Here is a 15,964-nt window from a genome sequence, read left to right on the forward strand (position 1 = left end):
GGCGTGAGAAAGTCCAGAGCGGGCGTCGGGCCCACGGAAAGGGCGGAGGGGTTGGGCCCCCGAGGGGCAGGAACGGACGGAAGTAAGGTAGTTGACGAGCCGAGGAGGGGCGCCCCAAGTAGGGCCGGGGAAGGCAAGGAAAGCCTGCCCGGCACCGGACAGGCAAGGGGCGAGTCCTGCAGTAAGGTAGGCAACCGTAAGAGAGGGCCAGAGAAAAGGATGCGCAGAGAGAGGGGGCGCGCACCGGGTAGGCAGAAGACACAGTCGGATGAGGAGGATTCGCATAGACGAGGCGTAACAACGGCGAAGGAGGTCGCCGCTTCTGTGGAGAAGCAGAGGCTGGGTGGAGGCGAAGGTGAATGGCAAAGTAGCGACGAGCGAAGTTACCTGTGGCACGAGCCGAACTAGAGGCAACGCGGCGGAGTCTTGGGAACGAGGTAGAGAATATGAATGGTAGGTAAGAGAGTCGGCATGAGGCTGGAGGCTTACGTTTTCTGCTGTCGATGACTGCATTAGGTTATTTTCGTACTCTCTACTCGATTGCCGTGCGAGCGGCCCACCCGCCCTCCCACTAACAGCCAAATGGCTGATCGGAATTGTCTTTGAAGGGTTTGGGTACCGCGGGAGTGTGGTCGCAGACGCAATGGCCTTCCCCACAATAAGTTAGTAGTGAGTACGGATCACGCGATGACGTTTAAGCAATAATGCGTCCACACAGGCCTCGGTAATGTGAGCCCAGGTGTGAAAAAATAGTACGTAAACCACATCGTAGCGTGTATGGTCAGCAGCTATACACGTGACGTCATGCAAAGAAACCAAGTTTCGGGAAAAGTTCGCTTATTGCTCAGCCCTGCCGTGTTGCGTTATAGTAGCTAAGCCACCAGCCGCCAGCTCGGCTTGGTAGCAAACAACCCAACTGTAACAACCACACACACACACACACACACACACACACACACACACACACACACACACACACACACACACACACACATTGCGGAAGTTGCACTCGTGGCCGGTCGTGATGACATTATGGTCTTGAAAGGATCCACAAGTGCAAAGATCACTGGGCAGTATTGATTGAGAGGGCCGTCACCCAGTCCTGACCTGAGCCGCAGTGCTGTCCGTCACATAATGCCCCCGCACTCTTCCAGCGGGCCAGCTTCTGCACCAGAGGCTGCGGTCCGCACCCCCGTTGTCAACGGCAGCGGTCACACCCCAAGATTGCAGTGCGTGTGTTCCAAAGTGCGGCGACGGCCCTGCCTCCATGACAAGCCTCCGCGGGTGGCCCAAGAACGTGCGGTATGGCTGGGGTGGGATGGGTGTATTGAGCGGCGCAGTGCGCTGCTCTAAGCTCAGCACGCGCGCCGCGCTTACTGTGACCCGGCGGAGGAGTGAGTCCACATCCTTGACCAAGACATAGCGCCCCGCAACCGCCGCCTCTTTTGCTTCGGCAGGCGAACATGCTGCCCCCTTTGGCCAACATGCACCCCCTCCAGCCGAGTCACTAGGCAGCAGTGGTCACTCTGAAAGCCGCATGTGCGGTCTGTCCCGCGCCATTCCGGTCCGTCTTGCGCTTCCATGAGATGATTTCCGCACCTACATCTGGTGGGATGTGCAGCAGTGATGTCGTAATGCACCAGGACCCAGACCCAGGCGAGGCCATCGAACCGCAGCAATGCGAGCCGGCACAATTGGGCGCACACGGCATGCATGCGTGTCTGCAAGTCAGGATCTGGGCTGTTCAGAGGAAAACGGAACTCGACCGAGGAGCATGGAAGCTTCCGGATATCCACCTCGGTGATGAACCGGCCCCCCTGGGTTCCGGCTGTGCATGTGCCGTGAGTGTGTGAGTGTGTGTGTGTGTGTGTGTGTGTGTGTGTGTGTGTGTGCATGTGCCGTGTGTGTGTGTGTGCATGTGCCGTGTGTGTGTGTGTGTGTGTGTTGCCACCTTGCGCGCGATACACAGGTAGCTTCACAGTGGGTGGGCGAGCTTCACAAGCTGCTGAGCAATGACCTGCTGGTGCGGTGAGCCTGCAAACGGTCCCAAGCCCACAAGGGTGCTATCGAGAGTATCAGAGTATAAGAGTATTTCAGTTGCAACGGTGGCACCGGCACACGGGGTTTGGTGCCGTCTGCAAAGTCCAGCAGGAGTCCGACCGTGCACCATGCTGGTGTGTCAATACCCCGTGGGTTACACTGAGTGGAGTGGATTAGGCCCTCTTCATGCGGAAACACGTGCAGGGCCTTGACGGAAAACGACAAAAAAGCCACCCCGGCCACCCCAGCCACCTTCTGCACGAAGGTTCGGAACGGCCTGCCGCATCCGTATGTATTTTTTTTCTGTGTGTGTGTGTGTTACATGGTTGGGGGTGCGTGACCCCATACCTGTAAGACTACCCATACGAGCCGAGGGCCCAAGGGCAATACTACAACGCCTAAAAGCCACGGAGAAAAAGGAAAAAACACCGCACATCAGCCCAGACTAACGTCCAAAGGGGGTAATTGAGTTTCGGTGAGCCCACATACGTTCCAACATCCTCGCCAGACGTGCGGGTTCCCATTGCATGGCCTCCAACATACTCTGTTGATGATCGAATCCCTCTTCAGCACGAATATCATTATAGGCTGGGCATTCCAATAACACGTGTTTTTCATCCTCAATTCGGCTATTAGGACCACAACAGTGGCAAAACCGCTGCCCCCTGGGGACATGGTACTTGCCCCTTCGTGCTCTGTTCGCCTCCGAAGCCCAGCAACATAAACGAAACTGCATTAGCTTACGATGTGCTAAACGAGGAATGAAAACCTTAGCATGTGTTGGCCACATGACGGCTGCGGCTCCCGAAAAGGGCAGCCCCATCCAGTGCTTATACTTCGCCATTTGCACTCCCGGTTGCTTCCCATCTGATGGGTACTCCTCTGGCAAGACAGTCAGACGCGTATGGTCCCAGCCGCTCATCAAACGCTCTCTTAGTGCCGTTATTATCGCTCCTTCTGGTAGAGGTCTACTCAACAACCAGTCAACACGCTCCTTTACCCCCACGACTTCTTGCGGTATTCCGCTCCAAATGTTGCACTCCAAGAAGGAAAACAGTCGTAACATTGAGATTCCCCAACCCTCCCATTCCGGGTTGGTCAGGGCATCGGTTATCTCCTGCCGTAAAACTGCATGAGCAATGGATCCCACTTGCTTTTGAAGGCGGTTCCAGAAACGGAGGATCTGCTTCACCATGTAATATTGTAAGGGGAGTTCAGCCAGCTCCGCGTACAACAGCCTGTGGGATGGCCGTGCCGTCCCCACTACCTGCCTCATGAATAAAATCTGCAGCTGAACTGCACTATCCTTCAAACAGGCTTCGAACATGCCCTCCGCAAGGTTGGCTTTATCCCGCCGCCTTCCCGCCCTGTCCACGACCTCTGCCAGCGCAAAAGGGCCCCACGCCTGGCAGCCATACAACAGAATTGCTCGGACTTGGGTTGCATCCGTATGTATGTATGACAATGGGGAGTTCACGTGGGTAGGTTACCCAAGGGGTTTATTCCCATCCCCATCATATGCTGCAAAAAATAATTGTGCTAGGACTGCAATTCTTTGGCGACTGACAGACAGACATTGGTCGGCGGTGGTTGTAGGACCAGGCCTTGACCTCCTCCACGACCCAACCGCTCAAATACCGCGCCGTAAAAGCACCGAAACATTTTCCGACCGAGTGCGACAGCAGCGTGAAAGCAGTGTGCCTGAAAGGGCCCCCACACCGCACACCTGGTAGGGATGATCCCGCGTCAAACGCCGCCAGAGCTGCACCGACTGTCCTCTGCACTGCGAGGCGCTCCCCTTCGGATACGAAAAGGGCGCCCTTGGCGGTGTCAACCACCGCGCCCAACCACCGCTCCTCTCTCTGTTCCGGTCCTAAAGAGCACTTCTTGCCACTAGCCAAGAATGCCGCGTTATCCAAGTCTGTGGGAACCCGCTCTTGCCACTGCAGTAGGGCGCCCTCATGCTGGTGTGCATGTAGGCTATCGTCAATGTAGCAGCGAGCAGCGGTAGCCTTCAGATTGCCGTAGCTGCTGCAGCTCGCGAGTGACTTTGGCGAAAAGCCAACAGGCTGGTGCGCGCACACACGCACATGGCAACTGACACACAAACTGATAAAACTGACCTTGCCACTCGAAGTCCAGGAGCTCCTCGGAGGCATCCTCGCAGGCGATAGCCAGACTTAGGATTTCTCGACGGCTGGTGTGAGAGCTGGCCGGTTTGCGCGGGGCGAACTTGCGTTTGACGCACTGTTACTGCGCACTAGTGGCCGATAACGATGACAGTTACCTGTCCTACACCGACTCCTAAGATATCCGATTTTTTAAATTTTCCTAAGTTCGATAACCTTTTGTTTAATTTAAGCTTTAGCCAGGGCTCCGACAAGGGCCGAAGAAGAGCCACCCGGGCGACCTCACCCGCGGAAAGCAGCGATAAAACCGGGGACCGCTGTGCATTGGTGGCAACCCCGGGATGGGTGTGTGGGTGGGGGGAAAGCTAGAGGGCACTGTCCCAGCAGCGGGACACACCTCCTGGTAATAATAGTCAAATCAACGGCAGTTGAAAAACCAATGCGCCTGCACGACCCAAGTAGAAGCTTGGCGTCACCTGCCGTACTTTGGTCGCATGCATGCGCCCTGCTTCCACGCACCACGGCAGTTTTTTCCGCAATAACTTGCCTATCTCTACACTCATAATTCGCTTCGACTTCTCGAAGCGTAACATTTTGGAATGAGTTTTCATCTGTTATAGTAACCGACGTAAGTTGCGAGCAGGTAGCAAGGCTGTTAAGACGAAACGGTAAATTCAATAATCCGAAAAAATAGAACAGCCATACAGAACAGCTTGGAAGCATAATCTTGGTAAGTATTTATTTGAGAAGCTACGTCGCTTCATGGCTTCCTCTTGCAGGATTGATGAAGACCTGCATCGCCAAGAGCCTGTAACCGGAAACATGACAACGATAGCCTTGCCTACTTGCGCATCCCAACAAATAAATTCTCGCATAAAAGTACACAAAGATCGCTACAACTACCAGCTGACATCCCCTTCATGACGCACAAAAAAAACCATGCCGTAATACCATATTGAGACTTCCTGTGCGACCAGCAACCGCTCAGCCGCGAATTCACGATGAAGCACCCCAGAACCTCTAATGCACAATCCGGTCGAACCTTAAGCGAAAAAAGATATCCTTGCGAAGAAAGACCTTTCCCCAAGACCAGATTTTCAAAATATTGTTGGAAAAACTTAACGCCGGTCCCTCTCTTTCTGCAGGATCTCGGCCTTTTGTCTCCGGGACTTCCCATTCACGGGACTAGTCCTCTTGAATGAAACACGCTAGCTCGCTGACTCTCGTTCCCCCGCTAATCATATCCAAGCAGCAACCAGCAATCGAAAAAGATTCTTGTGCTCCCCTTTCCTCTCCTCCTCTCCTCTCCTACACAGCTCAACCGCAACACACGCAGCAAGAACCGCCCCCGTTTCACCGTCACGCGGCAAAAACCCTGTGTGCAAAACGAGTTTTTTTCCGTCAAATTTCCAGAAAACAGTACTTCATGGACCGCCTGTGAACGTCTTCACCACGCCCCACATGGCGCTTGTCTCCGCGCGGGCCGCCGGCTCTGCGCCTTCCGAATGCTCCAGGGATCCCATATTCCAGGCGCCCACACCTCGAAAACCCAAATCGCGCGCGAGCGCATATCGCAAAGTTAGACTCTCCGGTGTTTCAAACCAAACCTGCAGAACAGAGCAAGCGTACGGGTCTTAAGATTAAAGCCTTATGATTTCAATGCGCAATTTGATCCTTTTGATGACGCCGTTTAAGTTCTCCATTCCGAACGCTGGCAGGTTGACAATCTTTTCGTGCCGTACCTGATGTACGGCACCGCTTTTCTCGTCCACATAGTTGAACCGCGGACTCTCGGCTAGGGGGTCCCATACCAGGCTTGTGGTGTTGCGTCCTGATCGCAGCACTGCAAAAGGATACGACAAATCGCGACATTATTTCCAGAAACCAGAAAACGGAAGCTAGGAATACATATACGTCAGGAATATACATATATACATACATACATTTGAAACGCTGCGGTCCGTTACGGCCGAGTTGGTTAGGACCGCAAGAACGACATAACGCAGCGATACAGCAGCACCTGCACGACGACGAATATACATCCTATACCGGAAAATAGACGTTAGTTGGATTGTACGGCACGCGGCGTTCACACGTTACACACTGTACGGATAAAACGACAAACGCCATCACTTACGCGCCATTATATCCTTGTAATCCCGCTGGGCCCCCGCTGCGTCGCTGCAGGGGCATCCCCGGTACTCAACCGGGCGGATGAGGCAGACATCGATGTGGGCTTCAGGTGCCGTACCGTGCTCGTCCCGCTCGCAGGGATAGTCGTACCCGTACCTGCAGCGGCACATGACACGCATTCAATTGTCGTAGATAACGAATGCCGTGCATCTCTATTCATATGCCCCCGCGTTCCAGATGCTACCGGTGGAATGTTCAGGGTTTTAAGGTTTTAGGGTTTTAAGGTTTTAGGGTTTCAAGGACATGTTTTAGGTGAGCACCGTACGGGTGAGGGTTGTACGGGTGAGCAGGTGGGGGGTAAAGCACACACAGTAACAAGCGTAGAGCAGTGCGAGCGTAGAGCAGTGTGCACCTGTGACGTGTGTGTGTATGTGTGTGTGTGTGTGCGAGCGGAGAGTGTAAATCTTTAGGATGGTGAGGTGGCGAAACTCACCACGCTACACCCAGAATCAATTTGCTTGGGGAGATCCCGAGATCCAGGTACTGACGTACACCCTTCAGGATCTTGGATTCAAAGAATTCAAACGTATGGGGTGATGGAATACACAGGTGGTGCGGGTTGGGGTCGAACAGTGAGTGAGCATGTGAGAAGAAGCAAGAGCAGAAAGCTGGAGGCTGCGTGGGCTGCAAGGCAGGTACGGGCAGGTAGCTACTATGACCACAGGGGAGGATGGCGATGATATCGAACGTAACGGAAGACCTGTATGGGACCGCAAAGGAAAGATTTTGACTTTCCACTCGGAGGGGGACTTCAAAATGATATTGCTAAATTACGGTAGACGGCAGCAAACGTCAGCTGATGAACTGGATTGTTCCCACCTGGTTTTGATTACCGTTTCTGTAATCCGGGTACGGCACAAATAATAATGGGAGTCGGAGAGTACCCAACAAAGTACCACCCCGCTCCCTGCTCTGGCAACCCCCACGCCTACCTCCCCCATCTACTCTCTACATTATTCCTTACGGCAGTTCTTAGAACAATCGGCCTGTACATTGCCGTAACCCGACTAACCTGAGGCAGCGGGCTGTTGGCGGCGGCGGCGCAGCGGCCGAATATCTGCAATAACATACATACATACATAGGTATATAGGTATAGATATACACACACATACATATAATACATATGCATATACATAAGTTTCTTGATATATAAAGCTTACCTTGCAGCAATGAATAATGCTTTGGTCAGATATTACTATAGCGCCGAAGAAAGAAGAAAACCTATAATTTTCTAGCTATCCTTTATAAGTCTGATCCACTATATTTACAGTTTACTTATACATGGTGTACATACATACACACATGCATCCACTGTGCAAAAACTAATTGCTTGGGATCAAGTCACCCGTTTCAGGACAGTTCCGAACTGTGGGAGTCCCACGTGGCTGAAAGTTCATAAAACACACACACAAACACACATGCATACAGGCATACATACGGGCAGTTATACGGGCGGACATACAGACACACTGCCGATGTGGGCGCCCAAATCCATTCCCCCGACCTCGACATCCCCATCGGGACATACACATACATGCCGACGCACATCAACATGCGGTCCCTGACACACACACACACACACACACACACATGTAAAACACACACCAACACACCAACACACCAACACACCAACACACGGTGTGTTGTTATTGATGTTCTTGTTAGTCGATCATGTAGAGCACTGGCTACCTAGCCAGCTAGCTAACCTTCACCGCGAAGCTGCTGCCCCCTACTTGGGCATCATCGTACTTGCATTCTTGCATCATGTACGACATACACACCTGGGCTTGCATATCGTACGACATGACGAACAATCTGTCGGCCGCGGCCGCAAGGCCCACGTAGTCATAGTCCCGTCCATCATTACCAAAAGGCGCCCAGGGAACATCAACCGAAATCTGCAACAACATAATCCGTAAGACCGTTAAAATTTGACAACCCCGCAAACCACACATAGCTCTCAGGGTTTGTTCTACCCACGGAGGGGGGTACGGGATTGCCTAAGTAAGTAACGGGGTTCGCTGTGTCAGGCAGCTTTTTTGTGTACCCTCCTAGGACGCCTGCATCGCCAGATATGGAGGAGGAGGTAAGGCGAGAGATTTTCCTGCCTTCAGTAACGCCACCCGATTTACAGTTTTAGGGTTTTATAGTTTTTCCAAGGTCCTGTGGCGGCTTCCAGCTGTGCGCTGTGTGTAGATGCGAGGGGGGGGGGTAGATGTGACACGGCGGACCTCCTAGTGGGCCTACTACCATCACCATCGCCACCATCACCATCGCCATCATCACCATCGCCATCACCATCGCCATCGCCATCGCCATCGCCATCTCCATCGCCATCACCATCACCACCATCATCACCACCATCATCGCCATCACCATCGCCATCTCCATCGCCATCATCACCACCATCATCACCACCATCATCGCCATCACCATCACCATCATCGCCATCACCACCACCATCACCATCACCATCGCCACCATCATCTCGTTGGCCTCACCTTGGCATGTGGATTTAGCTGTCGCATGGCGGTCGCCGTGTCCCTCACCAACGCGGTGTAGTTCAGGGCCAGGTCCGACCCCATCTTGGGGAATGAGCGGGGTGGGCGTCCAGGGAGATAAGAGGGGTCAACAGAGAAGAGAGAGAAGAGATTCAAAGAACGCACGGCAACATATTCACCTTAGCGGGAAGCTCGTGGTCGAAATTGATTCCGTCGTACCAGTACGAGCGAGCGAGGTCCACTTGCTTTGCGATCTTGCGTCGGGCCCCGGGCAAGAAGAAAGGAGTGAAAGAAATACGTCGGGAGGTAGTTAGATAGCGGTTGCAACGGTTGTTTGAAGGTCCCCAGTTGGTAGTTTTTCCTCGTATGTGCTGCATATGTACGGCGCATGAACGACACGCAGGCACGTACCCACTTCCGGCGGAAGTCCGTGTCGGCAATGGCGAGGGATACATCATCGGCATTCAGCAATACCCGGACTCCTGTTGGCGGTTGGTGGTTGCGGTTATGGAGGTTGTTGCGGTTGCGGAGGTTAGAGTTTGCAGTTTCAGGATAAAGATCTGATCATGCTTGCGGGATCGGCCTCCGAAACGAAGAAATCTGTTGTTGAAGCATAACTGTTTATCTCGCCCGTGAGTCATAATGTGGTACGACATGACAGCTCTTCCAATGTCGTACCTGCCGCATGTGCGGCGCAGATTACGTCGACCCGCTGCGGGGGCACCCATGCCAGGTCGGTGATCTGGCTCCAGTCGTACAGTGCGACCGGCTGGTCGTACGGATAAAAGAAGCCGAGAAACTGAAGCAGCACATCGAGACGGAAAGGTAGCCGTACATTGGGCGCTGGAAGTCAGGTGTAGCACTAGGATCGGGGGTTGTGTATGAGTATGCGTGTGTGTGCGTGTGTGTGCGTGTGTGTGTGTCACAGCGAGAAACGTGACGTGTCTTCACACCAGCAGACTTCATCGCGTGGGAGAGGTGGTGGACGAAACACCCAGAAGGGCACCTCGGTCGACCTCGGTCCGCCCCGCTAGTTCTCACCTCGCGCTCCTGATCCAAATTTATAAAATCGCAAAGCTCCTGGCGTTTGCAAGGACAGGGCGGTTGCTTCGCCAGTGCACCTTCATCTCCGCGCCCGGAGCTGTACCGAAGGGCAACGCCCATCGGATGATAATGGAGCAACGGCATCCATGCAATTATCGCATAAAATAAAAATTTGTTAACTTGCAAGCCCGGGCGCGTTTGTCGAGAACTACTGCACATTATGTTCCGTAAGGGAGCTTCGGATGGCCGTTGCGCAATTTGCCTACCTAGAATACATGCAATTTCATAGCTGAATTTTACTTCGTGGCTTTTCTATGCTGGGCGCCCTGTAATCGATGTGAATAAACTAACAAGCCGGTGTACCGTTATCGCTTGACTAACTCTTGGACGTTGGACCCAGACATGATGTCGCCAAAAGGTTTCTGTATTTCTGGATTCTGGAACAGGTCCATTTCTGTCTTGCCTCTGGCCGTCGGAGGGCCCTTCGAGCTGCAGAGGAGCTTTCTGGTCTTATCTCTGCAAGCGGGTCGACTCTAGATCTGTTTTCGGGAGTTTCGGTAATGCCCGACCCGAAGCGGTTGCCGATGCGTCTAGGTGAAGGTTCCGATAGGATCCTAAAACATGCTATAGAGGACGGCCCTCCACACGAAGTCCTTGCTGGCTTAGGCCATGACTTATTACGTTTAGTTATTGCAGGACATACGCACCATTAGGTATTGCATATGATGTACATATGCAAAGAAAAAGGCATACCATAAGTTGACTTAGCGTCCGTCGTCGTCGTGAGGAACTACTGGACGACCGCATCCAGCATCCAGTGATTTCCAAACAGTCGTCCCGCTTGCACCCCCCTCTGCTTGCAACCCCCACCTCTTCCCCCCGGCTGCCACACCCCGCGGCCTCTCACCGACAATTGTAGGTCCTAGCCTAACCGTGCCGTGTGCGTGCTCGCTCGCTCCGCTGGTGCATGTGTGCAAGTGACCATTGTCTCAACTTGCACAAGGAATTGTATGTATTGTAGCTAATTGAGCTCCGAACAGCTCCAACCGTTTTTTTTTGCAGAAACGATTACTTTCTGTATGATGGTTTATTTTTTGTAAACCATTTAACAAAAGACGAGTTAATCGCTGCACAAACCATATGCACAAGCAACCTGCTTCATCATCGCCCCAACCATCTCTGACCGCCCACCCAACTAAACCACCTGCCCTGTCCTTCCCACGCCTTCGTCTTATTGCCCGCGGCGCCGCGCCCCGGCAGCACCCGCAAACACCACCTCACAGCATCACCACCACCTTCGCCATTTCCCTCATCGCGGATCACTAAAACCACTAATCACAGCGCCTTTCACAGCACCAAGGGGCTCTTCGCTTTCTTTTTGTAGTAGCTGGTACACAGTACGGCTCTACAAATACGCGCGTAGCGCGACCATCAGCATCTCGAGAGGCCTTTTCAGCGGCCAGCTACTACTCTTTTGGCTTCTGCTCCGGCACCGTTTCAGTACTTTATCGTCGGCCATTTGCCTACTGCTCCGACAAACGTAGGTTTCTGATTGAAACGAAGGAAAACCAGTTGAAGATTTTCAGCGTATTTGCCGATAGCGAACTCGGTTCAATGTCGTTGGTGCGTACGGCTGGACCGTACAGGGCTAGTCTAAGTCGCAAGATCGCACGGAAAGAGTAGAAGTTTCGCGAATTCACAGTGTCAGTACATGACAGTTTTCCGCTGCGGCTTTTGCCTCCTGACCTACCGCATCCAGAAGCATTGCTAATCAGGCTCAACTCCTCCCACGACAGCATGTACCTCTAGATCTCCGTCTGGACGACCCATAAGCGCTAAGGCAACTACTCAGGAAAGCTTCTCTCCGGCGACATCCTTTGCCTTTCCCTTCGTTCACATAAGGTCTGTCAACCTCCTGCTTTAACGGGAAGGGGGGCACCCGCTGCGGTTGCATGACCCTCTTGTTTTGTCCGCTAGCTAGGATGGGAAAGCAGGCTCCAGGTTCTATCCAGTCGGGACTTTGGTTGCCATAGTTGTCGGCAGTCAGTTCTAGCCCCCCCCCCCACACCACCACCACCTAGTCACCCTTTGCCACCACAGCGCTGCCTCCGCTCATTTCTGCGGGGGCCCTTGACATCAATCTTTTATGCCAATAATATCTACTTGGAACACGAAAGCTACATCTAGATTTTCATTGGGAAACCCTAACACTTTGCTGGTAAAACTACAGAGCTCGCTTCGGTAATAATCATTCATGTACCACCATTGGCATTTCCCGCATCGTTAAACGGCTCAGCTCGTTAAAATAAGCATATGCACCACCGCAGCAGAGCAAATTCTTACCCAACAATCCCACCCTCACCGATAAGCAAACCTCGCCCCCTACCTCCCCCTCCCCTCCCCCAACACCCCCCAACACACACACACACACACGTGCGCAACGTGAAGTCATATCCTCAAGCGCAAATTGTGCACACGTGCATGCATACGTGTACACCCCAACCCAAACTCTTAGGGATTTTCGTTGCCAAGTACCCAAGTCCGCCCCCAGGATACGACAGTGTACGACAGAACTACGTCAAGCCTCCCTGTATTGATCCGTACCTGGTGCCCCATATGATGTCGACCATGACGGCCGGGCCGGATCAGCTGTTGACCGTACAACCCCTCAGGGACGTCTCCCTTCTCCGGGATAATAAATATAATACAGAAAGGTTGTTAGCAAGTGATGGGTTCAGTGATGCTGCTGGGAGCCCAGCCAGTCTCCCGTACGTACATACTTGATCGTGGCTACAGTAGTTATATGACACAACATCACTACTACTACTACTACTGTTGTTGCTGTTGTCACTGCTGCTGCTACGTGATGAACTGTTGTAGCGCCACATATCCAGCCCTACCATACTGCCAAATATGTATAACTGCATGTATATATGTATATGTGTATGTATGTATGCATGCATGTATGCGCTTCTACCCTCCATGTTCGGCCCTAATTAGTTACGCCCCAAACCAAAATTCATGGGGTTCCTCAGGGGCAATTCCGATGCACTTCCTCCTCGTCTAATAAGGTGATTTCTGCCCTTTCTACGCTTTTGCCTGCTTTTGCCTGCCTGCCTGCCTCCTCGACCGCCTCCAATGACCCTGCCGCCCTTTCAACGCTTGCCTGCCTGCCTCCACCCGAGCGACCCTAGGACCGCCCCTCTGCAGTAGCTGGTGTCCTAGGAGCCGTAGCTAAACACGAGCCTGAGGTTAGGGGTGGGGAGCATCCATCGTTGCCTCCACTACATGACCCCCACCTTCACTACTACTACTACCACTACTACTACCACTACTACTACTACCACTACTACGACTGTTACTACTATTACCACTACTACTACTACTATCAATACCGGCATTGCCGTTAAGTAGTCCACAATATTCAGCACAACCACCACCTAGAGCCCTATCGTCCACCACACTTCCTGTGCCACTCTGCAATCGCCGTTCACACACATTCACCCCGCCTTCCCCCACCCGCCACGATGTCGCCTTGCTGGGCGAGAGCGGGATGCACCGTTGCCTGGCTGCGGCAAATATGCACATATACATATATTCGCCTCGTACTTGATTCATTGATGCCGTACAGTCCGTACTACCGCGCCGGAAATACCCGCGCTTCATGTCCTGCTAGGCTGTGGCCTGCAAGCAACACCCCGGCAGATCAGATAGCCGTACATCCATACACAAAGGCAGTACATACATCGTACACCCTGTATGGAGGGCAGGGAAAGGACGATTCATTACGTATATTGCTCGGGAGGAGCTCAGATGCTACTAGTAGAGTAAAACAAAACAGGAAGTTGGCGGCTCACTCCCACTTTCCAGTTCAATTAGGTCCCCAACTGGAGGAGAAGCGGGTCCCCCTCCGTCAGGTCGCTGCCGAGGGATCACGCTGGTGAATGGCGCAGCAAGTCCACAAGTCCACATGGCCACAGCTGATACTGAGACTGATGGGAATGGTCATGGCCTGATGGTCATGCTGGTGTTGGTGCTGCTACTCACGTATGCTGCAGCCGTGTCGAATGATACAGTAGCAGTAATGGGTGCACTAGCAGTACCAGCAGCAGCGGCACCAACAGCACCAACAGCAGCACCAACACCAGCCCCAGCCCAGCAGCACCAGTATTGCCAGCACCAGCAGCGGCACCAACAGCACCAACAGCAGCACCACCACCACCACCACCACCAGCGACATCTGCGACCCAGCCTTGGATGCACCACCGAAATGCAGAAGGTCTTATATCGTAACCATTACTAAAACCATTTTACTACCATAACCATCAAAACAGCCACCACACATCATTTACCACCAACCACCAGGAGCAACGCCAACACACACTGCCACCACTCCGCCAAACGATACCACCACTAATATGCATCACCGCCAACGCTGGCGACACCGCCGCTAAACATCACCATTAAACAACACCAGCACCAGCACCAGCACCAGCACCAGACCAGCAGCAACGCCAAACACCTCAACGTACATCAGGCGGGGTTTGTTGCCGCACGTCACGAGAATATTAACATCATCGTCAGGAGAAGTAATAGCTACAGCAACCCCGAACAACGACAACAACAACATCACATACATACATTTCTTACTGCAAATGCAAGCACTACGCCGTACGTACCTTTTTGCGGCATTAGTATGTACCAAGGAATGGTACTAGTAATGCAAACCCTAAATTACCCATCAAGTCTCTCACAAGTACCGAGCAAAACACATGCGAGTGTAATACGACACCGAAACAGCACGCACGGGCAACCCACGGTTAGGAACGCGGAGTTTACGATACGGCTCTTACGACACGTGCGCCGTACGAAACGCTCTCTAGCCCGGGTGGGGCGGGCTTCATCACCCCCACACGAGGACTCACGGGTACTCCTGCTGCTACACACTGCTTCGGGCTGTAGCGCGCTGTAGCGCCACCGCTGCATGAAAACAACAAAAACATCGCCTCTCCAGGACCGCGGAGAGACCTCCGAAACCGCTCTTCCCCCCCACTCCCTCCCCGCCCTACAACTCTGCTTTCCTTGTATACCCTTTACCACGGGGCACCAACTGGCCAACTGCCTAACTGTACTACAAACTGCTCGGCTTGCCACCTAAGATAATAATAATAATATTATTATTGTTGTTGTTGTTATTACTATTATTATACTTGAGAGGTATTAAAACCCGGGTATTATTAGTATCATATTCTTAATATTTATTATTTTATTTACCCGAAAAAGGGGTTCAAGCTCGCCGTGGTGCACCACACCACAAGGCACGCGGCACACTACTTCACCACGTAGCGCACATTCCCTTTCCGAGAAGGTAATAGCTGTGTACGACACACCTATATCAACCGCCTGGGCTGCTCAAGACGTAATGGGTAGGAGTACGGAGTACGGTGGTACACAAATCAGGGGCGTGTAAGGCGTTGCATTGGCACACAAGAATATTGAACGAAATCAATCCCCCCAAAGAGGTGTATTTACCACTGAGAGGGATCACTATGGAAAGGGTTGTGCCCGGTGCTGTGGACCTACAAAAGCAAAATGCAGGCTTCAAAACCAGCCCCGTAAACAACTCCCCTTACAGCCAAATTCCTCCCTTTCCCCACGAGTCATGCAATTACCCAGCCCCCTTCCTTGTCCCTGTTAACTTCTGTTAACTTATTACATCTCGTGACGCTTCTTTTCTTCCGATTCTTCGACCCCCCATCTTGAAGCAAGTTTTTAAATCCTAACGGGCGCGAATGGCCCCAGTACAGCGTGGGAAAATGGATTCTGTACGATTGGATTGGGATCTAGGTTGTCCCGCATCGTCGTCCTCATTGCTCTTCGATCTCCCACGATGTCGTGTTGGGCCCTGAATGGTGTGATGTGATGAACCCGGAGTCCGGCGGCGCGCCCCCGGCAGCAGGCGGTGCCATTAAGGAAGCTGCTACAGCTGCTACGGGCGACACGGCGGCGGCGGCGGCGGTGCCTGCTGCCGTGTGCTGCGGCCGGAAGCTCTTCCC

General features: G+C 52.9%; 3 protein-coding genes across 3 annotated transcripts; all 3 read right to left on the reverse strand.

The window, feature by feature from the left end:
• Window positions 1-844: 844 nt before the first annotated feature.
• VOLCADRAFT_92425 (uncharacterized protein) lies at window positions 845-1,715 on the reverse strand (the record flags this gene model as incomplete). The annotated part of the gene is made up of 3 exons (XM_002951888.1): window positions 845-916; window positions 1,108-1,276; window positions 1,600-1,715. The coding sequence occupies 3 exons, from the start codon at window positions 1,713-1,715 to the stop codon at window positions 845-847; spliced, it is 357 nt and encodes a 118-aa protein (XP_002951934.1).
• Window positions 1,716-3,554: 1,839 nt separating this feature from the next.
• VOLCADRAFT_92426 (uncharacterized protein) lies at window positions 3,555-4,762 on the reverse strand (the record flags this gene model as incomplete). Its single annotated transcript, XM_002951889.1, has 4 exons — window positions 3,555-4,109; window positions 4,456-4,486; window positions 4,567-4,614; window positions 4,689-4,762. The coding sequence occupies 4 exons, from the start codon at window positions 4,760-4,762 to the stop codon at window positions 3,555-3,557; spliced, it is 708 nt and encodes a 235-aa protein (XP_002951935.1).
• An 831-nt stretch (window positions 4,763-5,593) lies between these two features.
• VOLCADRAFT_61777 (uncharacterized protein) lies at window positions 5,594-9,621 on the reverse strand (the record flags this gene model as incomplete). The annotated part of the gene is made up of 10 exons (XM_002951890.1): window positions 5,594-5,776; window positions 5,912-6,012; window positions 6,307-6,458; window positions 6,796-6,866; window positions 7,375-7,419; window positions 8,145-8,261; window positions 8,865-8,948; window positions 9,044-9,118; window positions 9,276-9,346; window positions 9,543-9,621. Coding segments are annotated over 10 exons (978 nt in total), but the record flags the coding sequence as incomplete, so codon positions are not given.
• Window positions 9,622-15,964: the final 6,343 nt, after the last annotated feature.

The sequence above is a fragment of the Volvox carteri genome, assembly GCF_000143455.1.
Source record: "Volvox carteri f. nagariensis unplaced genomic scaffold VOLCAscaffold_26, whole genome shotgun sequence".
NCBI lineage: Eukaryota > Viridiplantae > Chlorophyta > Chlorophyceae > Chlamydomonadales > Volvocaceae > Volvox > Volvox carteri.